This window comes from Caloenas nicobarica, chromosome 1 (genome assembly GCF_036013445.1).
Source record: "Caloenas nicobarica isolate bCalNic1 chromosome 1, bCalNic1.hap1, whole genome shotgun sequence".
Lineage (NCBI taxonomy): Eukaryota > Metazoa > Chordata > Aves > Columbiformes > Columbidae > Caloenas > Caloenas nicobarica.
The window spans coordinates 97642602-97669673 of NC_088245.1; the positions used below are offsets into that span (position 1 = coordinate 97642602).

At 39.8% G+C, this 27072-nt stretch overlaps 1 protein-coding gene across 2 annotated transcripts in view; it reads left to right on the plus strand.

Annotated features, from left to right (window-relative positions):
• The window catches only part of LOC135984748 (cohesin subunit SA-2-like), a 63413-nt gene that overhangs the window by 18158 nt on the left and 18183 nt on the right, over positions 1–27072 (plus strand). For both annotated transcript variants that reach the window (XM_065627242.1, XM_065627251.1), the window contains exons 10-22: positions 94–167; positions 636–759; positions 5641–5739; positions 7815–7894; positions 17973–18080; positions 20028–20136; positions 21016–21133; positions 21983–22086; positions 22527–22619; positions 22708–22797; positions 23802–24005; positions 25482–25558; positions 26531–26618. In XM_065627242.1, the coding sequence (XP_065483314.1) occupies positions 94–167; positions 636–759; positions 5641–5739; positions 7815–7894; positions 17973–18080; positions 20028–20136; positions 21016–21133; positions 21983–22086; positions 22527–22619; positions 22708–22797; positions 23802–24005; positions 25482–25558; positions 26531–26618 (1368 nt within the window). The remainder of the gene's footprint in view (positions 1–93; positions 168–635; positions 760–5640; positions 5740–7814; positions 7895–17972; positions 18081–20027; positions 20137–21015; positions 21134–21982; positions 22087–22526; positions 22620–22707; positions 22798–23801; positions 24006–25481; positions 25559–26530; positions 26619–27072) is intronic.

The following is a 27072-nucleotide window of genomic DNA, read 5'->3' on the forward strand; positions in this document are numbered from 1 at the left end:
ACCACAGTGGTATTCTAAGTGCACTGATGCACATTTTTGATGCGTAGTGAATTGTGGGATCAATATTAACATTCAGTTCTCTTTGTATTTCAGTATGAGCAGAAGCTTCTAGAGGTACAGAACATGATGAATGCTATTTTCAAAGGGACGTTTCTAAACCGATACCGGTAAGGATAAAAATAAAGCTGTGATGTGTATGTGCAATCCCAAGAAACTTGCTCAAATTGTCCAGATACCAGAATCAAGTTGAACATCCTAGAGGCACTGATGGTGTCAAGGAAATTGTAGAAGTTAATTATTTTAAAGAATTTGGGCTTACAAAAGGACTTCTTGTAGGTGTGATTCTTAAGTTCTTCCCGCTGGCTATAAAGCAGTGCATTTGTGATTGAGAAGATATCCAGAATTAAAAAATAATTATTGTGTGAAATATTTGTAACTAAAAGTGGCCTGACTGTTGATTGAAGACTAACATAGAACATTAATATGAAGATATTTTTAGGATTTTGAATTATATATGCTTCTCCAATGCCAGAAAGTAAACATCTTGCAAATAGTATCATTAATAGATATTAGGCACTTAGGCATGTATTAGGCATTTAGGCATGTATTAATATTACAATTCTGTAATTTCACAGTGATGTGATCCCTGAGATCCGAGCAACTTGCATTGAAGAAATTGGCAGCTGGATTAAAACGTATCCAGATGCTTTTTTAAATGACAGCTACTTAAAATACATTGGATGGATGCTGTATGATAAGGTAAAGTTTTAATTTTTATTTCTGGGGGCAGTAGATGGTATTTTTATTTTCCTAAAGAATCCTAACATTTAAATTCCTGAGAGCAGATACTTAAGACTGTGGTGGTACAAAAAGAAATGTACTTTCTTCCCCATTTCAGGTTTTATTTTTAAAGCCATGGTAGCATGAAATAACAGAGAACATTTTTTTTCCAGTTCTGTAGCAGTGTGCGCCCTGTGTGTGTAGTTATTTTTATATGTTACTGAACTGGGAACTGTTACTAAATTGTAAAATGGCCTGTATCCTTTCAGCACAGGCAGCATTAAACATTGACTAAAATTCTGCTTTTAATTTTGATGTCTACATTTAAAATTTTGTTTTATTTTTAAAAAATGAACAACTCTTACCTATAGTAAAATAGTCTTCAATATTGCATTTCTCATTTGGAATTAAATGGATATAGAAAACATTTACAGAGAGTCCAGTCATTTCCTGAAGAATTTTCTCCTTTTCCTTACAGTAAGTTTGTTTTTTATTTTTGAGTAGAGACACATTTTAAAACAAACAAACAAGAAACAAACACAAAAAACCCAAACCAAAACAACCAAAAGAAAACAGTAACTCAAAAATATGCTTTTTCTCATGCTTTTAAAGTCTGTGAGAGATTTTAGGGTGATAGGAATATTTATTGTGAATGGCTAATTACCAAAATTGGCGGGCTGTACTTCTGCAGGCCACCTTTAAAGTGTGTATAGCTTCTGCATAAATTCTGAAACGTGCTCAGTTTTGTGTCAGCTTTAGGTAATATTTTTATGCATAAAATTGTAGTTTACCACAAAGCCAGGAGGGGGAGCACCAAGCCTCTGATTTTCCTGCATTCTGCTGTTACAGTAAGGGTAGTATTTAGATTTTTAGAACAACAAATCTTACCAAGACCTGCCCTCTTTTCCTGCATAAATTTTATCTGCTCAGAATATCTTTTTAGTAAATGTTCAGAATTCTCAAAAGAAAAAGTCATTTTTGAAAATGATGATTCTTCATTCCCAGTGCTGCCCAGCAAAAATTAACAGCTGGTGTCTGTGATTACTGCACATAGCTCATCCAGTGTTGTTAATTTGGAACTGGAAATAGTTGTTTTTCTATGGCTTATTATCTGAAAGCAGTGCAGATGCAACCAGAGTGAGGTAAAGTGAGAAGTCTTCCACGTTCCACATTTGGCTGAGGCCTGGTACTGTGCCACTGCTGGTGGTTGTAGGTCCTGGCTGTGCTTTGTGATTTGCAGCCACTGTTAAATTGCCCGATTCCAAAATGAGAGCAAGGCATTTTTGGCAGCAACAGGGGCAACAGTGCTCTTACATACATCTGAATGTTATTTCCCACTCCTCTTCCTTAATAAGCATTTCCATTCCGTGTTGTTGAGGGTGGGCAGCAAGAAACTGGTATCTCCCAGAGCCAATTTTCTTTTAGAATGTAACATAGAGATGTTTGCCAAATAATTTAGGCCCCAGAGTGGAGCAGCCATGAAAGTATTCTGGCAGTGGGGAAGACCTGGCCAGGATCATCTACAGTGTTGTAAACAGAATTAAGTTCAGTCATTTGGGAGACTTTAAAGCAGAGGGGGAAGTAAGTATAAAATTAACATTTTGTCTCCAAAGTATTTTATTTGAATACAATAATTCTTTCTTCCCCATTTTGCCATTATACCCTGATATGAAACATTATATTTTTTATGTGAAAGGTTATTTCCTTGGTGGAAGAAGGTGCTCCAAATTCAGTGGTAATATGCTTGGAATTCCATATGAGGATCTCTCTTTGGCCCAGTAAGAGTTGTGGAACAGTGCTATAAGGATAGATTTTTTTGAGTAGGTTATGTTAAGCTGCTAGAAATAACTTAACTTTTTATGTTTGCAGACCACGCAACAGGCGATACTGAATCTGACAGCTGTGTGCAGTTGAACAGTTATATATAAATCCAGTCACCTCTCAGTGCATTTGTGAAACCCAGGCACTAAACTTGTGCTCAAAAGCACTAGTGTTCTTCCAAGGGAATAGGCAGCTACTAAATCAGCATCCAGATCCAATCAAACCAGTGCTTATCTGAGCAGCAGGTGTTGTGAAAGTGCTGTGTAAAACGTTCAGAGTTAAAGACCAGAAAAACCAAGATGATGAAGAATAAGGCTGAGGAAAGTGGAAGGCAGAACCAGCAGACCGGCAGACGAAGACTCTGAAAATGTAGATGCACACTTGGCACCTCCCGCCATGGTAGACTTTGTCTGGAACTTCAGGGCAAGTTGTTGAGATTTTCTCATTAGACTATGAAAACCACCCAAAGAAATCCTGTGGAAACAGGAGCTTGCTGTTGAAATTAACAGCTGTGTCCAAACCATGCGACCCACCTGGCAAATTTTGGGAAATTGAAAGAGTTTCTAGCTTGACCTCCCATTCAGCATGGCTACAGAAATTGATGCTGTTGTTATGGCGATTTCTGAAATACTTCTTTCTTCAAATGTTCTTGTTAAAATAGCAGTTTTCTGCTCCAAAGGTCATCTCTGTGTTTACATACTGACGCTTTCTGTGGGGGTGTGGTTTTTTTTTTTTTGTTATGTTTTATCTCAGTAGGACAGGTAAGCAGGATTGTCTTCACTGTTTAGGAGTAATTCAGAAGTAGACCTGTTTGTTCCAGTTTTCTGTATTCGTAAGGCTTATTTAGTGTCCCCATCTCTGTGATGGCGCTGAGGCTGAAATCTTGTAACTGAATGCATCTATACAGTGGTGGAGCCCATGCAGAGCTCTTCGGGTCACTAGAGCTGCCCACTGTCTTACTGACATTTTCTGCCAATCTGCAGCTCAGGGCTGAAATATACTATGATGCAGTTGAGGGACAGTGGTGTCTTCAGAGTATCCTGAAAATGTGCTTATAAATAACTCCCCTTCACTCTGTCACGACTTTGAAAGACCAAACAGGCAGGAATTTTGTCAAGATTAGAGTGGTAGTTCTGGTGAAGGGAGTCGATGGCTTGCCCACATTACTGTCGAACGGAGCTAAAGGTAAACAGTGAGATAGTTTTAGAAGTGTGTGAAGTAATTTCGAATGATCAGGAAGCTATGAGGAATGATGAATTAAGAAAAGGAGAGGTAGTTGAGAAGAAGAAAAGGCAGCTGAAAACATAGGAAGACACCAGAATTAGACCTAGCAGAAGTAGTTATTTGTTCATAGTTCTCAGAGTTAATTTCCTCAACACTTAAAAGAAACGTATATGTATGGGGTTATGACTTGAGAGCTTTCAGGTAGGAAGAGGATACCTTAGAAGGCAGATGTTTTAGTTTAACGTGTTAAACTTTATATCTGCAGACACCTGACTGTCAAATGCGAATGACATTACTAGCTGTGCACCAAGGTCTACACGACCATCCAACAAACCATCCCAAACATTTTTTCCTTTTTTTTTTTTTTTCTTTTCCCCAAGCACAAATGCAGTCCCTATTCACATGCAAAGCCTCATGATAAAATTCTGAGGGCAGCTGAGGCCAGGATTACAGTACACTGGCTGAGCTGAGTCCGTGCCAGTGTGCAGTGATGGGTACCAAGTTGGGACTGTTTTGTGAGTGAGTTCTGTGCTGTGGAGCCCTTGTGGCTGTAGGAAGCAGCAGATGCGGCCAACAATCTCTTTCTCAGACAAGACGTTTAATTTTAAAGTACCATATCGAATATGTGCTGCTGGTGTGTCGCAGGCAGATTAGAGGGCAGTACTCACTGTCGCCCGTTGATCTTTCATTTTATATTTCTAGCAAAAAGCCGCCTTATGCAAAACCATCAGTCAAAGCCTGCTACTGAGTGTCATCCTTTGCTTTCCATCTAAGCAGGTGAACAGGAACTTGTAGTAATGGGTATCCTATGTGTAGGTGGTCTCCTTTCTTGGATTTCCGTGATTATTCTTACGGCTATTGTTAGCAAGAGGAATTAAGGAAGAAATATGAAGAGACTGATTCACAGCCTGCAGTTTATTTAAGTGTCTCGGCTGATATTCTTAGCATTATAAGTTTACAGAACAGAGTGATTTTTTTTCTATGTTAGATCCTCAAAATGCCTTTCTTAATGACATTTAAAGCTTTGTCATTTGAAAGTTTTAGTAGATAATTTAAAGGCTGGATAAGGAAAAGTCCTCTTTTTGAAGGGTCTATGAAGCAGGAGTACTAATAGTATGAAATAACACCTTGCAGGGATAAATATGTTTTGCCCAAGTTAATTAATTAGGCCAAATTCAAAGCAACACTTCTCAGAGTGCTTAAAATATAGTGTTCTGGCATAAACCAGAAATCGGTAGAAGGAGTAACATTTGACTATCTATGAGAACTCACGATGATAAGCTAGTGGATTTCTGAGGTGTACCTCTTCCTCTGGGAACTTTTGCTGGACCAGAATTTCTTGGAGTCCTTGTCAGTGTTTAATGATTCTCCAACTCAGATGTTGAAAGGAAGCAAACAGTCTGATGTGCAGAAGAGTGCTGATTGTATTAAGTAGGTCATACATATTCTCGTCTTTGTATATCTTTAACAGCTGAACAGAACAATTACTGCGTCTTTTGAATTCTGTTGCTTTCATTAACTGTAAGGAATGGAAGAGTTTCTTTGTCTCTTAGGGAGCTTAACACAAGCTTTTATGTTACCGTTAAGTTTGACTCACTGCAGGCCTCCTCTGTGTGTGTGAGAGGGAGACACGTGCGTGTGTGCACACAAACAGAACGGTACTGATAACATTAATAAAGAAAATGAGTCAGTATTTGGGTAGTCTGCTGTAGGCACCCACAGAGAACTCTTATTTACATAATATAAATGCCAATAGTGAATAACATCAAAGATGCATGTTTTTTAACTGTTGGCCAATTTATCTTTGTCTTGTAGCAAGCCGAAGTGCGGTTGAAGTGTCTTCTGGGACTACAAGGAATTTATAGCAGAAAAGAACTTGTTTCCAGGATGGATCTCTTTACTAGCAGATTCAAGGTAAATATCATAGATTACTGTTTGCTGTTTTTCAGTTCTGGGTTGGGTATACACACAGGGTCTGATGTTTTGATCAGAGCTGATCTCTCCACTCTCTTGACTGACCCAAGCTTAGAGTACTTGCAGAAACAGCCTGCTTGACTGGGTGGGTGAAGGAGTTTTGCAGAGATTTTTCCCTATATTTCTGGGGAATATTTTGTTTCACTTTAGTTCATGCACAAAATGGCGTTAGCATTGCACTGCGGTCAGTTATCTCCGTTGTTCATCCAGAATGGCCCACATTTTTTTTACAGGATCTTTGGCACGTGACAAAGAATTTCGTACTCCAAAGGTCCCTTTTTTTGCTGCTCCTGATAATGGGTTAACCTTGTAGATACTAGATTGGCTGACCTTGTATCACAGTCATGTGGGAATGGCTCTCTGTTGATCCACCATGTCAGTATGAATCTTGAAGAAGGATCCCTTATCTCCTTTCTGAACAAGTCAGATGATAACACTGTAATTTTGAGAGCTTGTTCTGTAACTGCACTGACCCTGTACACTGCCTTTATCATATTCCAACTTCCTCACTCATTTAAGAAGTAAGCCTTTACTTTTTAATCCTGCCCTTGGTAATGATTTCATCAGTTACTTTTACCCCAATGGGGCTGGGCCCTTTCAGTATTTTAATAAGAAAACTCAAAGTGCTGTGATTGATATCTCAGTCCCTCCAAATCAGTACATAATCAATGCCTGCATGTGGTGGAAATTCATGTTCTTTTGGCGACACGTGCAGGGCTTACCTGTATGTCAAAGCAGTTGCTAATAGTAAAAAAATACCTACAGCGCATCCTCAAAGAACAAGAAATAGATTAATATTGGTATCTTAAGAATAAATTATTCAGATGGAAACTTGGCTATCTAAGATTAACCTGTTTTAAACAGTTTTGTGGTAGTCCTTTATCTTTCTAGTTAAAGAAAGGTTTTTGTAAGCTGCATAAGCAACTGCAGGATTGGTATTCACAGACTGATGAAATGGCTCTCATCTGTCTTGTACTGTGATCTCCCTCTGTGTGGAGGTTGCTATATAAATGGATTATTGCAAACTCTATCCCACCAACCAAAAAACCCAACCCAAACACAACACTTCCTTCCCCTCTAAACAAAAGAAACGGAAACAGCTTCACACAAAATAGAGACTGATATGGAATCTTCCAAAATCTAAGTCATGGTTCCTCAGTGATGGGAAATGTAATCATATAACCATCAATCCATTTCCCACAAGTGAGAGTTTCACATGTTCCCTCTGTTGCCCTTCCTTGAGTGTTCAAACTCAGGATTCGTGGACTTCCACACCTTGCAGCTGCGTTGTGAGAAGAAGGAAGCTGCAAAGTAAAAGGAATCTAGAGCTTTAGAAATTCTGTGTTAAGTGGGAAAGCTGTTAGTCCCAAAACAAGCAAGTCCAAAGGTTTAATATGTACCTTAAAGATGCAGACCGCACTGAGGAGTGCAAGTTCTTGGGTACATGGGACAGGAAAATTTCCAGTGTTTTCTGAGGTGTTTGCACGTGTACCAACTTACAATGGTGTGAATTCTGGAGGGCTGGAATATTGCTGCTATTCCATGAAGTACCTTTATGACTCAAGTCCTAATTGTCTTTCCAGCAAGGCACTAGCTTCTGTACCGTGTAGGTACATGCACTTCATTGTTGATAGGAGGAACCGATTATATAATGCTTGTAATTTGAGGCTTATCTTCATTTAACATACTGAAGTGCCAGTAATAACATCTTAGAAACAAGTTGTCCGTCACTTTTAATTTGTAGACAGTAGTTGATTTCTTGTGAACGCATACATTACATCTATAAAAAATATCATATTACTGCATGATTAATTCAGTTAAAAAATTAACATGCTATTAATTTTCAGGGGCTGGGAAACTACATGGTAGTAATCAAGTTGCCTTGTATCTCTTAGGAAATAGCTGCTGAAACAAAAATAAATCTCTACTAGTGTAGATGATTTAGCTGTAGCAAAAATACATGTTTATTGAAAACAAACCGTTACATCTTTTTATTGTCATTTTACATCCATTAGGATCGAATTGTGTCCATGCCTCTGGACAAGGACCATGAAGTAGCAGTTCAAGCCATGAAACTCTTGATGCTTATGTCACAGTAAATAATTTCTTTTTTAATTTACTGTATTGTTTTTAATGGCAACAAGATCACATACAATCCTGATGAATCTTCCTGTAATCAGTTACTTGCTGGGAAACAGTTGCTTCTGGCAGGATATGAGTTACAGTTAAAGCTGTTCAACACATGGCATTTTCTTTCTGTGGGAAATACCAAAGTTAGGAAAACCTTTGTGCTGAGATTTAGTATGAAAACTATATATATCTTTATACTTCCCTCAGAAAGGAAATTCCACACTTTCATTTTTGCTTTACTCAGACCATCTGCCTGTCTTGGGGGAAGTACCCACCAAAGATGGGGACCCCACCCCATCTTCTGTCTCAAGGCTTCCAGGCCTTGATCAGGAGGTCAGGGAACTCTGCCACCTCCCTGTCTCCTCACCTGATGCAGGAAGCCTTGAGCTTTGAGGCTGTTGCTGAAATTTAGACTTTCAGATTCTTGGCTCCATGGCAGAGACCCTGGGAGCTATTGAGCCCACAGCAGACTGACGGGCAGGCAATGAGCCAGTGTATGATATCTTGTTTTTGTTGAAGTGGAAAACTAACAGAAGAGTTGTTTTCGTGGGAAATTACCTGTCAGCCATAGCTTTGGTAGTATAATGGCAAGCTGGAAGTGTGGAGAAAAACTAAGCTAATGTTACGGAAGTGTATGAATCCTATTCTGACACATCCCTGAGCAGCATGTTTACTTTAGAAATGGCTTTATTTGCAAAATACATGAAGAATAAATTATCTGTCCCTCTTTTTCAATGCAAAATGAGAATAAAGAACCCACTGCATTTCATTGTTAATATAGTTGACATGTTAGCACTCAATAAGTCTCTTTTCTGTCTCAGAGTGTAAGTTGAATTCTGCCGATGCAGATGGTTGCTTCCATGTACAGCACGGTGCATTGTCCAGTAGCCTTGTGGGATTTGCTTTTCTGTTTAAGCCAGAAGTATTGGTCGTTGCTAGATGAGGATTAAACCTTAATGGACCAAATAATATGGTGGTATAGGTATTTACATTAAATTTCAAGTACATTTGTATATTGAAGTGCTGCTTTATAGTCTGGTCTCTTATCTCACTTCACACTCCATTGATTTGAGTGGCATTTCTCTAGGCCTACTTCAACGTGCACACCAGAACAGCATATGATGCTGTGAACATAGTACGCCTTTCTGAAGGGACTTAACCATTGTTTGGGGCTCCCTAGTAGTAGCAAGGGTTATATTGTTTCTGTGTTTACAACGTCCATTTCTACATCCCTTGGTTCTCCATGGTGCATAGCTGTTGGAACAAAGCACGGCACTGTGTCTGTGTGTGTAACGTGTCCCTGTGCTAGGAGGAGCAGCACACCATTGTTGAAGGACAAAGATCCTGCACACCACTCATGGCTGCCCTTGTTCTCTATCTGAACTAACACGTGCTGTATTGGCACTGCAGCTGTTTGTCACCTCTGGCTTTATTATAAGGGATCACGTTCTCATTAATGCAAGCTGCAGCTATAAAAGTTTGATCAATGTTTCTTTTTCCCTGAAGCAATTTTTTCCAAATTTTTCTTAAATATAATTTCCAATGTGAACAAATGCCTTTTGAAGTTTTCTGAATCACAGTTTTCCATCATAAAATGTAGTTTTCATAAGTAAAATGAATACATTTTGAAGTTGTTTTTAATTAGGCTGTGTGGAGGCCTAGAAAAGCATGCTTCTTTTTGTTTTTGCTCATCTGTTGTGAAGCCATCCTCCTCTCTGCCCCTCTACCCCCCACCCTGCCACAGTTGCTCTGAGCCCTGCTGATTTGGCTTAATTATTGGAGTGATGGAAGTGGGAATTGGGGACTCAGTAAGCAAAGTCAATGACAGCTCTTCTCTTTGGTAAGACTAGTACTGACCGGTCTATAAAACCTGTGTGAAGAGAATGCAGACAGTATAGACAGTTGCATGTACAGACTTCTTAATAAAAGACTGCATCAAGATGCTTTTCTAGCAGGGGAAAAGCTTCTGCCTCAGTACCTACACTAGAGTCAGACAGGACTCGCTGTTGGCATTGCAGAAGCAGAGAAATTTCAGGGCTATTGTGTCTCAGGTGCATCTCATAGCTCAAACCCAGCATCTGGATATTGAGCAGTAATGCTGCTCGATACATGCAGTAAAGCATGAAATGGGGTTGGGGACAGCAACTCCCCTGCCTTTAAAGAAAAATAAATGACAGCTTGTATAAATGGCACGTCTACTTGTATGCATTGATGTCATCAAATTTTTTGCTGCTTTTGACGTACTGCATTGGCTTCTCTGTGGATGGCTCATTTTTGTCACTTGCAAATTTGGCACCTGAATTCTAGTTGCCCACCTTGCATTTTTAGTGAGACATGAAAGACCTTTCAGATCAAGTTTCTAGTTTTAATGATACTGGCAATAACCTCTGTCTCATGAGCTCCCTATATTTGATTTGGAATCATGGATTATTTTCAACAAATAATATAATCTTAACTGGTCAGGTACTGACCTTTAGAACATCTATCTAATCTTGGAATAAATCTTTTGTTGTTTCATGACGTGTTGGCAAGAAGCAAGGCCAGGAGTAATTTTTTTCTTCCAGTTAGTCTGTTGGGTGCTCTGTGACTTTCTTGGGGAAAATTTGCAATATCAGTAGCTTTCTTTTACTGGCTTCCATAATTGTCTTTTGGGTGAGTATAGTAGCAAGACCTTGTTGCCAATTAATTATTTTTGTGATGTTTTACAGCTGCAGTGGAGCTGTGCTCCATGTACATTAGTAACAGCTTTGACCATCTCTCAACCGTCACTGCATTCCAGTCCTGTAGAATATACTTGACTACTCTGTGTACTACCAGCCCATAAAATCACTGTGCTGGCCTTTACATTCTTTCTCTTGCTAGCTAGAGAGGCAGTGAAAACACTGATCTTTTCAAGTCACTTAAATATGTTGCATTATTAAAAAAAAAATCCAGTGCTGATTAAAAAACTTCTTGCTATGCATATACCTGTTGTTTTTTTTTTTTCCAAATACGTATTTATATTTTTATTTTTATCTTGTCTATCTCTGTAAGCTGAGAATTTTTTTTTTTTCTTGTTGTTTGTTGCATGTTGTCTCAATTGAATGCCAAGGTCTTTGGGCAAGCAGCTTTCTATTTTTACACAGCAGGATGCGATCCTGAAACTGAAATGAGCCTACGAGATTTAGCATAATAGAAATTATTAATGCTGCTGAATTATGCATAATTGTTAGCATTAATTTTGCAAAGGATCTGAGAGGGAATAGAACTAAGAAGGAAATAAAGAGGGAGAAAACTTGAGTGACAATGAGAGACCAAGGAATCTTACTGAAGACATTGCCCTTTAGGAGGCAAATTAGTTTAGTGTGCTTACTGTGAGACAATTCTCTTCATTTTTGTGTGCTTAACTGCCTAAAAGAGTAGAGCAATTTTGGAGAAGAGCAGCAAAAGTAATTAGGTATCTGTAGTAGATGAATGAGGAAAGGTTACAAGCGGTGCAGGTAGGGGCACAAATCTACAAATAGCTTGAATATGTAAGTAGTAAAGGGGAAAATTACTTTGTATTACATTAGTTAAATGTAACTAGAAATTAAACTGAGTTTTAAACACGTAGCTCTCAAGTTTCAAATGTGGAAGAGCTGCCTTAGTGAGAACTGTGAGTATATTGCACTCATTGAGGACTTCACATAAATAGTTAAAAACTTATTTAATGGAGCTGATAAATACAGTAGTTCTCAACACAGTGCTTTGACAGTGGTTGGTAGAGTTAATCCAACCTAAAAGTCAAGAAACTGGGGCTTGTAAGTTTCCAGTGTCCTGCCTAGCACAGAAGGCCCAAGTCAAGTAGGGCTATATCACTCTTGTGCTTAGAAATCTTAGTCTCCCTTCTGATTGTCAATTAGACTGGGAAGGGTGTTTTAGTTTGGAGAGGGAGGGGCTACACTGTAGGAGAAACTTGAAAACTGGATGTAGCAAAGGATGCCATGGCAAATAATAATATATGTTACTGCTTCCAGGGGTAGATGTTGATGTCTCATGGCAAGTAATTCAGTGTCAGCAGGGAGCTGAACTCTGATTCTGTAGTGTTATTTCATAGCTAAGCCATGCACAGTATCTAGCAAGGTTATTCAGACAAACCATCGTGCAGAAAAACAGTTAGGTTTATTGAAGGCTTAAATGCTATTATAAAAAGTGTTTTCGTGTGATTGTAGAAAAGAAGCTGAAGAGAGTGACACGCTTTGCATACATATAAGGAAATCACCCACCTTTGTCTTGTTTAGTGGCTTTTAGGAAAAATAAATGTTATCTTGAAGTTGACAGAAGTAGCATATGAAGCAGTGAAGCAAATTATACTGCATAGTTCTGATTCCTTGCATTGGTAACTTGCTAGTAGCAGTGAGGTCCTATCAGAAGGGAATGGCATGGAGCTCCTCACAGCTCCTCTGTGATTGCTTCAGGTCTACCACACCCCTATTCAGGTGGAGTTATGGTATTGCTTTGTCAAGCCTTATTACAAACAAAAGAAAAGTTAAAGACCAAAATGGAGCAAAGGCGTGTGCTTTCTCCCCGTCTTCTCCTCTTTTCCATCCTCTCAGGTTTGTGCTTTCATGGAAGTTACCTTCAGGAATTTTCTGCCATCATGCACCTCTGCTCAAGATCTTTGAGATCTGTTCTGAAATCTTCTCTTTCCTGTCTGAAGAGTTAACAAGAAAAAATAAGAACTCCATGTCTCCCAGGGTTATGTTTCTTAACCAAAACAGCATGCCATGCAGCATCTATCAAATGTGCATCTTCCTTCATTCTGTCACAGCATAATCTTAGAATCGCAGTGTATTGTAATGTGCTAGTCATATTTTAAAGTGGTGGGAAAGGACTCTTGTTATATTGTAGTGGCAACCATATGATCATCTCCCTGATCGCCAAAGTGTTGTCTTGAAATACTTGCAAGGACAGCAGAGTAGAAAGAGGGAAATAAAAGAACAGATTAGCTGATTTTTCTGCCTAAAAGTTTTATCTTGGAGATTAGAATACTTTCAACATTTATTTTTTTGGTCGATAGTGCTCAGTGCATAAATGTTTTATAATGTATTTGTGGATTTGGATGCTTGAATTAATTCTAAATGCAAAATTAACAGATTATTTTTGATTGAGATGCTATAGCTTGGATTACCAACATCCCCATAATATGTGCTAAATCTTTCCCCGCACAGCCGTTAAAAACAAAAAGAATAAGGTTGGAAAATTTTGAAAAGTGCATCGGGTGCATTTTTATTTTACTGTTGTGATTTTGATGGTTATCCTTGGTACAAGCAATAGCACAGACAGAGGTGACTCCAGCAGTCATGTCTCTTGCGTACAGTAGAATTGAACAAAAAGCAAGATATGAAGTCTTTCAACTGGTACCATATGCAGAACAAAATGGGTCTTTGATCTTTCCCTAGAATATCCCAACTTCTTCTTCATGACATTTTCACACTGAAACGCAGAGAAAATGGTACGTCATTGCATTGGTATGTGGAAGGCTATGCCTGTTTATTTTTAGGCACCTAAACACTGGCAGGCACTTCTGGTTTAAGCTCTGTCTGTTGCTTGGCATTCTGAAGGCTGTAGATTCGTAGCAGTATTATTGCTGTATTTGAAGTATTTGAATGTTTGATGATTGGCTTACATATGTAAAAAAGAAAGGCACCATTTACTGTGGTAGTATAAGCGCTGCTACTTCCAGAGGCAAGTAGAACCCCTAAGCACTCATTTGAGTGGGAATTATGAGCATAAACCTCATTGTATCACAGAGAGTAAGTGGTCGAGCAGTATGTGAAAGTAGTAGTAGTACATACAGGTATTCCCTCCCATTCAAGAAATTTAAAAAAAAAAAGGTCAGGTGCTCAAGTGGTGTCATGAGTGTCTGTCAGCCTGTGCTGCAAAGAAAATGGGTTGTTTTCCTCTCCTTGGCTTCTGTGCTATTAGGGAGTGGCCAGAGCTATTGCAGCTGGCCTCCTTGTCTTCATGAGGGAGGAAATAACTGCTGTAGATTAATGTAACTGGGGACAATTACTGGCCTCTTTGAAGACAAAGTTAAAGGGGTTGGGATTTCAGAATCACGGAATGGCTGAAGTCAGAAGGGACCTCTGGAGGTCATCTGGTCCAAGTCCCTTCTCAAGCAGGGCCACCTAGAGCCAGTTGCCCAGGACTACATCCAGATGGCTTTTGAGTATCTCCAGCAATGGAGACTCCGCAACCTCTTTGGGCAGCCTGTGCCAGTGCTTTGTCACCCTCACAGTAAAAATGTGTTTTCTGGTGTTCAGAGGGAAGCTCTTGTGTTTCCATTTGTGTCCATTGCCTCTGCTCCTGTCACTGCAGAGCCTGGCTTCATCTTTGCACCCTCCCTGCAGGTACTTACACACATTGATAAGTTCCCTCTTGAGCCTTCTCTTCTCCAGGCTGAACAGTCCCAGCTCTCTCAGCCTTCTCTCATAGGAGAGATGCTCCAGTCCCTTAATCATCTTTGTGGCCCTTCCTTGGGCTCCCTCCAGTATGTCCATGTCTCTTGTGCTGGGGAGCCCAGTACTGGACACAGCACTCCAGATGTGGCCTCACCAATGCTGAGTAGAGGGGAAAGGTCACCTTTCTCGACCTGCTGCCCACACACCTCCTAATGCAGCCCAGGGTACCGTTTACCTTCCTTGTGGCAATGGCACATTCATAGAATCATAGAATGGTTTGGGTTGGAAGGGACCTTTAAAGACCATCTAGTTCCAATCCCACCCTGCCATAGGCAGGGTCACCTTCCACCAGGCCAGGTTGCTCAAAGCCCCACCCAGCCTGGCCTTGAACACTTCCAGGGATGGGGCATCCACAGCTTCTCTGGGCAGCCTGTTCCAGTGCCTCACCACCCTCATGGTGAAGAGTTTCTTCCTTGTATCTAATCTAAATCTACTCTCAGTTTAAAGCCATTGCCCCTCGTGCTATCACTAGGTGCCCTTGTAAAAATTCCCTCTCCAGCTTTCTTGTAGGTCCTCCTCAGGTACTGGAAGGCTGCTGTAAGCTGTCCCCGGAGCCTTCTCTTCTCCAGGCTGAACAACCCCAGCTCTCTCAGTCTGTCTTCACTGGAGAGGTGTTCCAGCCCTCTGATCATGTTTGTGGCTGCCCTCTGAACTTGGTCCAACAGGTTCATGTCCCTCTTATGTTGGGGGCCCCAGAGCTGGATGCAGCACTCCAGGTGGGGTCTCACGAGAGTGGAGTAGAGGAGCAGAATCGCCTCCCTTGACCTACTGACCGTGCTCCTTTTGATGCAGCCCAGGATACAGTTGGCTTTGTGGCTGCACACGCACATTGCTGGCTCATGTTGAGCTTCTCATCAACCAACACCCCCAAGTCCTTCTCCTCAGGGCTGCTCTCAATCTGTCCAATTTAGAGACAAGGATGTCATGCAGGACAATGTCAAATGCTTTGCAGAAGTCCAGGTAGATGACCTCAGTTGCTCTTCCCTTATCCACCAATGCTGACTCATGTTCAACTTGTTGTCCACCAAGATCACTTCCTTAGGAAAGGAAATTTCTAAGGAAAGACAGTTTCATTTGTACTGGAAAGGCAGAGTCCTTAATTTCTACCCAAAGAGAGGGCAGGCATGTTGCTGAGCTCTTTGAGCTATCTGAACAATTGAGGCAAGGAATTATTTTTAAATAGAGACACACGGGTGTTGCATTCACTATTTCTATGAATGTGCCAAGAAGAGAGAACCTGAAATAGAAAGAATAAAAATTTCAAACATATTAAAAAAAAAAAAAGTGTATATTTGACTGGCGCGTTCATACAGGAAATTCCATTTAAGCATAAGAAAAATGTTTTTTTACTGTGGGGGTGGTCCAATACTGGAACAGGTTGCCAGAGAAGTTGTGGGGTTTCTGACTTTGTAGATATTCAAAACCTGGTTGGATGCAACCCTCAGCAACCTGCTGTAGCTGATGCTCCTCTGAGCAGGGGCTTGGACTAGATCATCTGCAGAGGTGCTGTCTGCCCTCAGCTGTGTTGAGTCTTTGCTGGTCCACTGTAGATCACAGTGTGTTTGTACAGAAATTTCTTTTTCAAGCTGTCCACAGTTTTTTAAAAAAATACGTAGAGAGAAAATGGCAAGAACAGCTTCATAGAAACTGTTGCTTTAAAAGAACAAAATAATTGACGTTGAAAAGAATGAAAGAAACCTGTCAGACTGCTAGTTTATTTCAGTAAATTCCCCATGGTCTATTAATACAAAGACTTGCTCTATCATGTATTTTTACTCCTGTAAGTGCAATTTGTTGTCAGTCTTTTACTCTCACTTTAACAAGTGTAGAAGTTTAAACTTGTAGAAGTTTAGTAAATTTGATATGTCATTCATGGCTTCACAGGACACACCAATGCTTATGCATATACTCCAATGCACCATGTTACCTCTTTCAGTTTCTTACTGTTTAACCTCAATAAACACATTTTTAGTCTATTTCCCAAATTGTGTAGATGGCTGAATAAGAGTGGCATATCTGTTTTCCTTTATGCTGATTTCACGATATATATACACTCAGCACTCTCTGTACATCCTATTACTGCATATATGTACTCAAAGGAGTTGCATGTTAAAAGAGGCCACCAAAACCTGCCAGAAGTATGTCAGGCAACTTTACTTTTTGGTTGAGGGCAAGCATTATCTTATGAGATTGACCCATTGCTTTTGGAGATGTACCCAGCACTTACATTTAGATACCTTTTTACTGTTCCAGTGACCATTGTAAGCAACCACGGAAAAATGTGGAAAATTCAAGTGATACACGAGTAAATACATTGTAAAGCTAAAATTCATGGGGTATCAGCTTCTATAAATGAGAGGCTACTGGCTTTGAGAAACGAGTGCTGTCTTCTTCTCAGCCCCCTCACCCTCGATTTAAAATTGCAGACAGCACTAAAAAAATAACTGCAAGGGTCACACCAGTGATACTCTCACCTAACGTGAGTTCACTTTTTTTTTTTTTTTTTTTTTTTCAGTCAGGTTGGGGGATGTTTAGGGGCTTTGTGGCTTGTGAGGATGCTCAAGGATGCGATGGGTTTGGAGACAAGTGAGCAAGCGCAGGAAGGGCTGCTAATGTTTGTAAGACATCACCCCCAGCAAATGAAGAGCACGAATCCCCAGTTTTAGAGAAGGTATTGGACCACGCCTGTAGATGGTTTTAAACTGTTACTACCTGAGGGTTGAGTGCAGTGATAAATAAAAACCTTCCCCTCACCTGGCTGGATCTTGTGTGTCGCTCTTTCGTTCTCTGAAGTAGCTTAGTCCAATGACATTGCTATGGCAGTAAGAAATGGGCATTTTGAAACTGTAACCCTTGCTTTGGGTTTCACTTCAGTGGGCTATTCAACCTTGATGCTTCAGTTTCCTTTTTATAAAAGGTTGGTGTCAATGCAATTTCTACCTCTCACAGAGTGTTCTAGGTTTACTAGTTGGCATGTGGCATTCTCAAGAAGTGTACCTGAATGGAAAAAATTGTGACTTGGAGTGTGTTTGTGCAGATAGGCCACAATCAAAAGCATGCTATCAAGAATGTGTTTTGATTTCTTTTTACATGTGACTCTGTATAAGCCTAGTGTAATAAAATGTAGGTTTTAAAATACTGTAATAAATAATTTTAAAATAATTTGTACTGCAAAATGAAGACTTCTCCTTGTTTAGTTTCTTTTATGGTGAATATTTAAGCATAAAGTAGAGGCACAATTTTCCTATTTTATTTATTTATTATTGGTATTACTCTTTTTACCACGACCACTAATCAACCGTAATTAAATTAATGTTCGTGTGCATGCAGTAGGCCTGATCCATCATGGCTTGTGCAAACCTCTGTTTCTCTACAAAATGAGTAAAAAAAGCGCTGCCAAGTTTGTTTGATAGTATTTTTAGGTATGTCCTACAAAAATTTAGCTATGTAAACAAGTTGCACGGCTGTGGAGAATCAGGCCTAGTAAAAGCTGGACATAGCATTCATAATATTCTTTGCAGATAAAACCGAACTGTAACTTCTGTTGTTATTTTTGCCTAGGAACTGTGAGGATGTGTTATCAGCTGAAGACTGTGAAACGTTATACCTGTTTGTTTATACCACACACCGTCCGCTTGCAGTAGCAGCTGGGGAATTCCTATATAAAAGGTATCTCTGCCTGCCTACTTCTTGCATATTCTCATTTGTTTCGTAATGAAGGTGGATTTATTTAAGAGGGACATTAAGCATTCATTTTTCTGCTGGAAGCGTGTACCACGAGGATAGTAGATGTGCTTTCTTCTGCTGAATCAGAAGGGAAATGCTGTCTGGGGGTAATCATTTGTTCCCCGGCACAGCCCTGGCACGTTAGGCATGAGAAAAGTTGCAAGACTAACAGAGAATATGAAACAACTGACTGATCCACAGATGCCATGCTATGTTGAGAGCATACTTCCTTTCTTTCTACTTTACTTTCTTGTTGCTTTGCTTCTTACAAGCTAATTCATCACCTGGCATCTGCTGGATTTCCATAGCTTTGGTGATTAATTGCAAAAATGGCCTCCTCTTCTCCCTTTGGAAGTTGCCTTATACATTGTAAAGGCTTTGAATAATGAGAGAAGCAGCCGATTAAGAAGCCCTCCCAATTTTCTGTCAGGTTAATGAAGTACAGGGTTTATCTTTCCCAGGAGTAACTCTTATAAATGGGCTTCTTATAACAATGGTTGCGTGAAGTGAATGGAGTTGGCATGCTAAAAAGAAAAGAAATAAATATGCTGTCTCTACGGCTGAGAGAAATAATTTTGCCTTACAAAGAGAAATGAAAATAAAAATATTTTGGCAAGACTTTTGTGGGGAAAAATTCAGAAATAATAATGATTTGTGTTTCTCACACATGCAGAATTGCCTCGTAGCTGTCTCTTTCTATCTTGCTGAATTGCTGACATTCTGAGGTTTGTGGAGCCAAGTCCAACACAAAGACAAATGAAGATAGATTTCTGTTTTGATGAGTCTTCTATCACATCTGCTGGTCTTACTTAGTCTTTTGTGTTGGTCCTAATATTCTATCATAAATCAGGTGTTTTTCCTCTCAGAACACGGCTGTTTTTTACCACTGAAGTGGTTGCCCTGATAACTTTGCTTTTTCCACCCAGCTTCCCAGTGCAGTGTAGACACTTTGACCCTGTAAACTTCATCCTTTTTCTAGTTTGTCCAGTTGTTCTCTCTTGCACTTTTGCCAGTACAGAAGTGCTCGTTCTACTGTGATAGAGCTGTTAGTGACACCCTCCTTTCCCCAGTCATACTGGTAGAAATTTTAGTATAAATGCTTATGCTTTTTTTTCCTTCTTCTTGGTTTGCATGAAATCTCCTCAATGTCTGCATTTTTAAGTTAAGTTACTTACTTAGCTGGCATAAATTATACCAGCAGAAGCACTTTCTGAAAGTATAAGCTTCTACTGACATTGAGTAGTGTGGTCCTGCTCTTAAATCCAAGACATTTGTGCCTTCCATTAATCCATGGGGATGGCCTTCCTGTATTTATCCTGGGATTAGCACTTTTTGTGAGCACTCATTTTGGATAAAGAGAGAAATGGAAATTGAAGTGTCAGATTGTGCTTCATACTTCAGGCAGAAGAGGAAGAAGTTGAGAAGTTGAGTAAATTGCTTCTTATAAATACCAGATACCGTGCTTTCTTTAAGAAGCTTCAGTTCAAAAATGTACCGTGATGTAATGGTCGGGTAGTAATATCTCCGCTCTGTTATTAAGGTTTAAATTCAGCCTAAAGCAAGCGCCTTTTCAAGCATGAGCAAATGCCTACCTCATTATATGTTCAACCCTGTGGAATCTGCATCTGTTGTCCAGAAAGCTGGCAGGGTACCTGTGAAACTGTCAGAAATAGTCTCTGCGTCCACAGGGACAGCAGATCTCTCCTAATGGAAAACAGTCTAATCCTATTTCCTTTCATCTGATCAAAAAGTCTAATGTGATTTGGAGTAAATAAGTAGACATTCTGAAAAAATACAGTCCTTGGGATCTTGTCAGAATTAGAGTTACATTGACAAAAGAGCATAAGGAGAATGTGGCAGGAGTGGACTGACTTCCTTTTCTGTTGGCAGGCTGCTTAGTCGTGAGGGAGATGAAGAAGTTCAGCCCAAAGGAGGAGGGAAGTTTGGGGCGAGTAGTGACCAGCTGAAAAGATTAATACGTTTTTCCCTGGAGAGTGAGGTGAGGAGAATAGTCCCCGCAGCAGGCCTTTAAAATCCAGTATTGCATGTTAATTCAGCCACTGGCTTCCTTTTCAAAGCTCTTTCTGGTGGTGAGCTCCGAAATGTTTGGTGTTTGGGATGTTGTCGCTCTCTAGGATGAGTTTTTAATGAAGACATTTCTGTACTGTTGTGTTAAAACTAATTTACAACTATGCCGATGGTGAGAATTAGTGCTGAAGCAGCTTCTGAAAACAGCCCAAAAGACTAATGCCACCAAGTGAGGTTTTTTTGATGTGTCCTTGTCTTTCTGCAGGCAGATCTGGGTTGCTGTACCGTGGCTCTATGCTGACTAAGAACCGTTTGGTTTCGCTGAGAGTTTTATCAGCTTAAGTGCTGTACTTCACTCTTTGGCTTTTGCAGGGGTGCAGACCTATGTCTGGCCAGAGTGTCTCAGGGACAGAAGTTTTTGAGTCTTTCTGCAAAGAGTTTCCCAGACATTGCTTAAAATGTTGACTCATTTCTAGTCCCAACATTGGATTTTTAGCTGTTATGATCAGCAACATAAAAGCAACACAGAAGCTAGTTTTGAAAAGATTACTTAAATTACAGAGGAAAGGTATGCTGCCCCACCCCCACAAAAAAAAAAAAAAAAAGAGAAAAGAAAAGCTTTTTTCCTGCTTTTCTTGCTTTTTTCCCCCTCACTTTCCTGCTCTGTATCACATTGAAGGCATGGTGTTTAAATGTTTATTAGCCTCAAACTAAATAAGTTGGAATACCGTGTGTGAATACATGTGTGAATGACAAAGCTTTGTAATTGCAAAAAGGGAGAGAAACATAGGAAGCTGTATTTCTTTTAAGGATGTATTTGTTTCTTTAAGCTTCTGTTTTTAATCCCTAGCTACACAAACATGTTGCATACCTCATAGACAGCTTGTGGGACTGGGCAGGCAAATTCCTGAAGGACTGGGAGTGCATGACCACTCTTCTTTTAAGAAATAGTGAAGAAGATGGAGAAGGTGGGTAAGAAAAGAGCTTAGTTTTGTTTGAATGAATCTCTTGATATGTTTTTTTAAACTTTGCCTTCAGCTAGTTTAGGATCATTCCGTGTTGCAATACCTTCTGATCCCAAATTGTGGTTCCCAAGGGTCACAAAGCAGGTGCAACTCAATGCACTGCCTATGCGTTATTTGTATCAACGTATTTGTTTTACTCAGTATTTTGTATTTATGTAATGATAGTTCAGAAACTTTGCAAGGATACTTGCATAATTAAGCCATAATGCTTACGTAGCACTTATTTGTTTTGTTTGTCCAAAACTTAAGAATCAAAAATTACTAAGTGATTGAAGTGCAGTATTATCAGGCTACTGTTCACACCTGAAAACAAAATTAGTAATGTGCTGAGTTCATAGATGTCTAACACTCTATAGGATTAGTTTTTGGTAGAAGTATTTTGAACTTCAATAATAGTTGCTTTAGTAGAACAGGATGTAGTTGTGTGATTGAAATGGAAGTCTGTAGACCCAGTGAGTTAAACTAGTTTGGTAATCAAAGAAGCATGTTTGTCCTAAATGAGATAGCAGTCAGTAAGAATAGGCCTCGTTAAAGCTGCCCCTGTTTTTGGGAGCCCAACTGCCCTAAAAAGTTTAGCCATGAGAGGAATAACTGCTTTTGTGTTCAGTAAATGTAGAAAATAATTTTCTTCAAATTAAATCAAACATTCTCTAGGTGTTTATTTAGCAACACTGCATCATTCTTTCTGTAGTGTCCTTCCACAGTTGCTCAGATAAATGAGTAGGCTTTACATTAGCTGTTGCTGCATCTTCATTTTTCTTTTGTGTGACGCTGAGACTGATTTACTTACAGCACTGAGTGATGCCCATGAAAATGTTCTCATTGAAATTATCCTCGCAACAGTTAGAGAAGCAGCTGAAGGTCATCCTCCAGTGGGCAGAGGTGCAACCAAAAAAGTCAGTGCATCTTAGTCTTATTTATTGTACTATAATCACATTCTCTTTGCCTTATGTGTTTGCCAGACAGAATGTTCATAGTCGTAGGTACATCTTTGGAAATAAAATGGCTTATTTTCATGAAATTACACAATGTCTTTTGACCTCTAGATCTTATTAGTAGTGGAAGTTGAAGGAGATGAGCGTTAGAGGAAAGCCAGTTGAAGCACATTGTTGACAAATGGTGAGCATTTTATCCACGAGATATAGCTGTTCAGCAATTTGCATCTAATTTGAGGTTAACAAGAAAAATAAAGCATCTGGTTGTCTCCATGGAAAAGTATCTTTATCTTAGCTTGATATGCTCTAGACAAAGGTGTGTCAGTTAACTGCGGGTTACATGTAAAATTCCACTCAAATCTAAGAGACTTCATAATTGAAACAAAATGCTGTATCTGCAGATTCTGTCAGTAAAAGAGAAGAAAATACAATTGGAAGATTGTACCAAAATTACTGAACACTTTATTATGGTGCTTCCTCGGCTCTTGGCAAAGGTAACTAACAGCTGCTCTGTGAATGCATGTTAAATATTTCATTACAATTCCTACAGTGTACTCATATCCTATTTTTTTTTCTCTGCAGTATTCAACAGATGCACAAAAAGTGGCAAATCTTCTACAGATTCCTCAGTATTATGATTTAGATGTTTACAGGACAGGACATCTAGAGAAGGTAAACAGAAATTGGGGTAGTCGGTTCATGTGGAATGCACTAAAGTGATGTGACAATGTACAAAGCTTAGTGTGACTTGGAACAAGCGGGAGACTGAAATAAAAAGAAATGGTCTTGTACCTTGAGGAAAGTGGTCTTATTCAGCCTTTACTTTTTTCATTTGGGTCTGCCAAAGGAAAGCCTTAGTGCTTGTCAGTTCTGATATGCTGTGACTGGCCCTGGCAGAAAATGATTTGTGGTTTCATGTGGTAGGCCCGGCCCTGGGTTTTTCATTGTCGGGTGGACAGGGGATGGGTTATGCCGTGTGTCTAAGCTGGTGCCTCCCAGCAGAATAGGTTTCATTCTCCTTGAAGATTGACTCCCAGCTGCTGGGGAATGGCAGTAACTGAAAGATAAGAATGGAGATAGTGTATCTGCTGATGGGAGAGAGGTGGTCAGAAACAGATAGATAAAATCCTTGAAATAGCATAATGTTTTCTTAAACAGGGAGGTAATGTTAGGCGAACACTCCTAGGTTAATTTCAGCGCAAAACGTTAAGGGGAAGAGGGAGAGTCAGCAGAACAGCAGAAGTTACCTCCACTCACTAAGAATGAAGACCTCAGTTGCTGACATGGTGTAAAACATTCTCCATGCTCTCCTGCTGAGGGAGGCAGCTTCCATTGTTTGGAGACACACCTGCCCTTTGGAAAGGCAGTTTTTATTCCCTGCCTTTGTCTTTATTTTTATGTAGTGCCAAACACGTATTGCTAAAGTAGAACTTAAAGCAGTTGCTTCATTCTTTAAGAAGATACAAAGACAATAATAATGAAAAAGAGCTATAAACTCAGGGGAAAAAAAAAAAAGAAAATTGTATCCTCTAATCCTGCCCTTTTGCTCCTTAGACTGGCATTTATTTCATGTTGGTTGTATGACCTATAGAGACATTTGGGCCTAGTGAAATGTATCTAAAGCGTAAGTGGATTTGTGTGCAATTTACCTATGATACTCCTTTTATCGCTTGCAGCATTTGGATGCTTTGCTGAGAGAGGTAAAAGACATTGTGGCCAAACACTCTGACCTGTCTGTTCTTGAGGCTGCCTCCAGGACTTATTATATCCTTTGCAGTGAAGAAATTGCCATCTACAGCCAGGTGGATTGTGCTAGAACTCAACTGATTGATGAGTTGATGGGACAGCTTAACCAGCTACTAGATGGCTTCTGGCAAAAGGTGAGTGTGACTCATGGTGGAGATAAACAGACTGTTTCCCTATGAAAAAAGATGACAAAAAAATTAAAGGGGGATATGAAACTATTCTTTCCCTGCTGTCTGCCTGCTTGAGAGGAGCAGAGCTTTCAAGGATGGGTTTGTGCCTCTGAAAAGATCAACTGTTTACATTTTAGTGAAGCAGATGTACTTTGGCAGGAATAGAGTAGCGAAAATAATAAATGAAGTAGCCCACACCAGCATGAGGTCATTTTACGTCTTCTGAATATTCTCAGCCTAAGCTTTATAGTTGCTCCATTACTGTGCCAAAGATACTACGTGCAGGATCAACTAAGAAGTGCTGTGGATTTAGAGGTGATGAAACTGTTCCCTGAAAGGTATAATTCGGAATTTCTGCATGTTTGACTGTACACAAGATGCCCTTTGTGCTGCCACTTTGGCTGTAGAGAGAGTACTAGAAAAACAAACCAAAATCAAACAAAAACTACAACAACCAAAACCAAACAGCAGGCTGTAAGGCAGACTGTATAGTTTTTGAGTCTTTCAAATGATGACTTTCCCCTTGAAGGAGGACTGCAGTGTCTCCCTCACAGTTTTTCATTAGTTCTAAAAAGCAGAAACAGCTGTTGGTGATATGAATAGCTTGCTGGCTGAACTGAACAACAGAAGCCTGCAGCTGATCTGATCAACTGTGCCATCATGAACAGGTGTCATGGTATGAGAGTTAACACTGTTAGGTTTTTATTGGACACTGGGATATTGTAAAATGTGTCAAGCCAAAAAATCCTCTAACCTCAGATTGGTTTTATTTTGTTGGTCTTAAATAGATATCTATGTCAATGTGAGAGAATCTGCACTTAGGAGAAACAAGATAAGTGCTAGACCAGGGATTCTTCAACTCCTTCATAGTGTGATCCGTATCTAAATAAAGAGATTTTCTCCTGGAACCCCACCCTTCTAATTCCTGATTGTATATACCATCTCCCATAATCACGTAGTATACTTGTGGAAACTGCAGCAATTGCATCTATGGGAAAGTATTTAATATATTTTTAGCTATCTTTGAATGTGATCTGGCAGCTGGAAGCAAGGACGGTCAGCAGCATGTGAACAGTTAGCTTTCCAGAGAACCCTAACAACTGTGTGAGGGACCATGGATGGCCTGAGAGTCTGAGGGTTAGCACTTCTGTGTTAGCCTGATTGCTAGTTTTTCCTCTGTGTTAGCAATGCTGTAGTCTAGAGAGGCTGCTGTGGGTTTATTAATGACAGGGACCTTAACTTACACAAAATTTCTGTGCAGTCAACATGTTTTCTTTTTACTGTAGAGGAGGACACAAGTAGCGTGGTTAAAGGTGAAGGGACTGGGGAGGGCTGGAGGAGAGTAATTCAAGCCTGTGGGTTGGTTGGGAAGAGAACATAGCAGTTACCTTGCCCTGCACTGGCTAATTCCTTTCTCTTTTCCAAACTTTCGTAATCTAGGAAGAAGGATTTTGTATGGATGCAGGAGAAATTTCCCAGATGAACTCTGCTTTGAGAAGGGTAGCAGCTTTTCATAAGTGAGTTGTTTATTTACACAGTTTACTTTTCGATATACCTAAGTGTTGACCTAGCAGCTGCAAAGTGAGAATTGCTTTTGTTTGGTTAGTTTAATAAGATTTTTCACAAGAGAATGAAAATGATCCCTGTGAGAGGTACTCCAAGGTTTAGTTTCTTCTGAACAGAACTGTACTCCTGGATATGGCATTCTTTTTGGACTTCTTACTGAGGTTGGAGCATCAGCCTTAATGTGGCTAAGAAGTGTGTGCTACGGAGTTGGGATGTCAGAGTGGACACAGAGATCCTCTCTCTGGTGCCTCCCTCCTGGCTGGATGCTTTTGCCCTGCCTTACTCTCAACACTGGTGGTCAGTCTGAAGAGGGCATAGTGAATACAGTCTTTTTTCCCAGCAGATGTAATCTGCTTTGTTTGTTTTAATCGATTTGATTTTCTTTTGCTAAAAGACACATTTCTCAAAAGCTGAGTTTGCCGGGGATTGTTCACCAAGTAAATTATCACGCAAGATAGTAGAGGGTGGGGGAATTGGGCTTTCTTCTCAATGTATCTTTTTCCTATCCTGCATGCTGCTTTGTTTTTGCAAAGAGACGTCTAATGTTGAGTTGCGAACACTCAAGGGTATTAGAAACACTCGTTTAAAGCAGGGTGGGGAAATTGTTCAATAGACCTTTTTGGGCTCTTAGAGAATGTGAATAGAGTATAGGAAAAGGTACAGAGCTCAGGCTTTTTTTTTCTTCTCACAACATTGCAGTTTTGTGGTAGGAACGCAAACTGTAAAGCTATGGACTAAAGGTTGCAGCATTGGATCATGAAAAACTCAATTTCATCCCCCTCCCCTTATAGTTCATAATTAGTTGTTTACAGTTATCGCTGTACCTTAGATGAAGACAAAAATAGGATACATTTAACCTGTTTGCTCAGGTGAGATTTCATTTCTTGCTTAGTGTATCTTTATTGTTTCTTTTTTGCTTGCAGTGCCCATGATCTCACCAAGTGGAATCTGTATGACAAGACTTTGAGGTTGCTGGTGTTTGAAATGGAACATGGGAGTTTGCCTGTTCTGGTGAGTTGTTAATATTTAACATTGAAAGAGGCTTTTCTTGTTGAAAGCAGGAAAATTAGGAAATATTAAATAATCCTATATATCAGTGTCCTGTGAGGCAGGAAGATACTGTTTCCATTTCTCGATCTGGGAAATGGAGGCTGTCTTTGGTGTAATGTTATTTGAATCGGTAAATTCATGCTGTAGAGTTCTTTATTTTGGACACTGTCTGAAGCTCTGATGGAGTAATCAACTGACATCTGTATTGATCCTCTGTCATGCTCAGTACTTCCCATTGATTGCACGGTCTTGCTCTCAGTACATAGGAGATTGTTGGGACTGTGAAGAGCCCCTTGTAGGTAGCACATGACCAGAAATTGGAGTACCTCAGACCTGTTGCTTGCAGATTGACTCTTGGTGAAGATGGTTTGTAATTACCAGTTGTCTCCACTGCAGCCTTTTGGTTGCCTGGTTG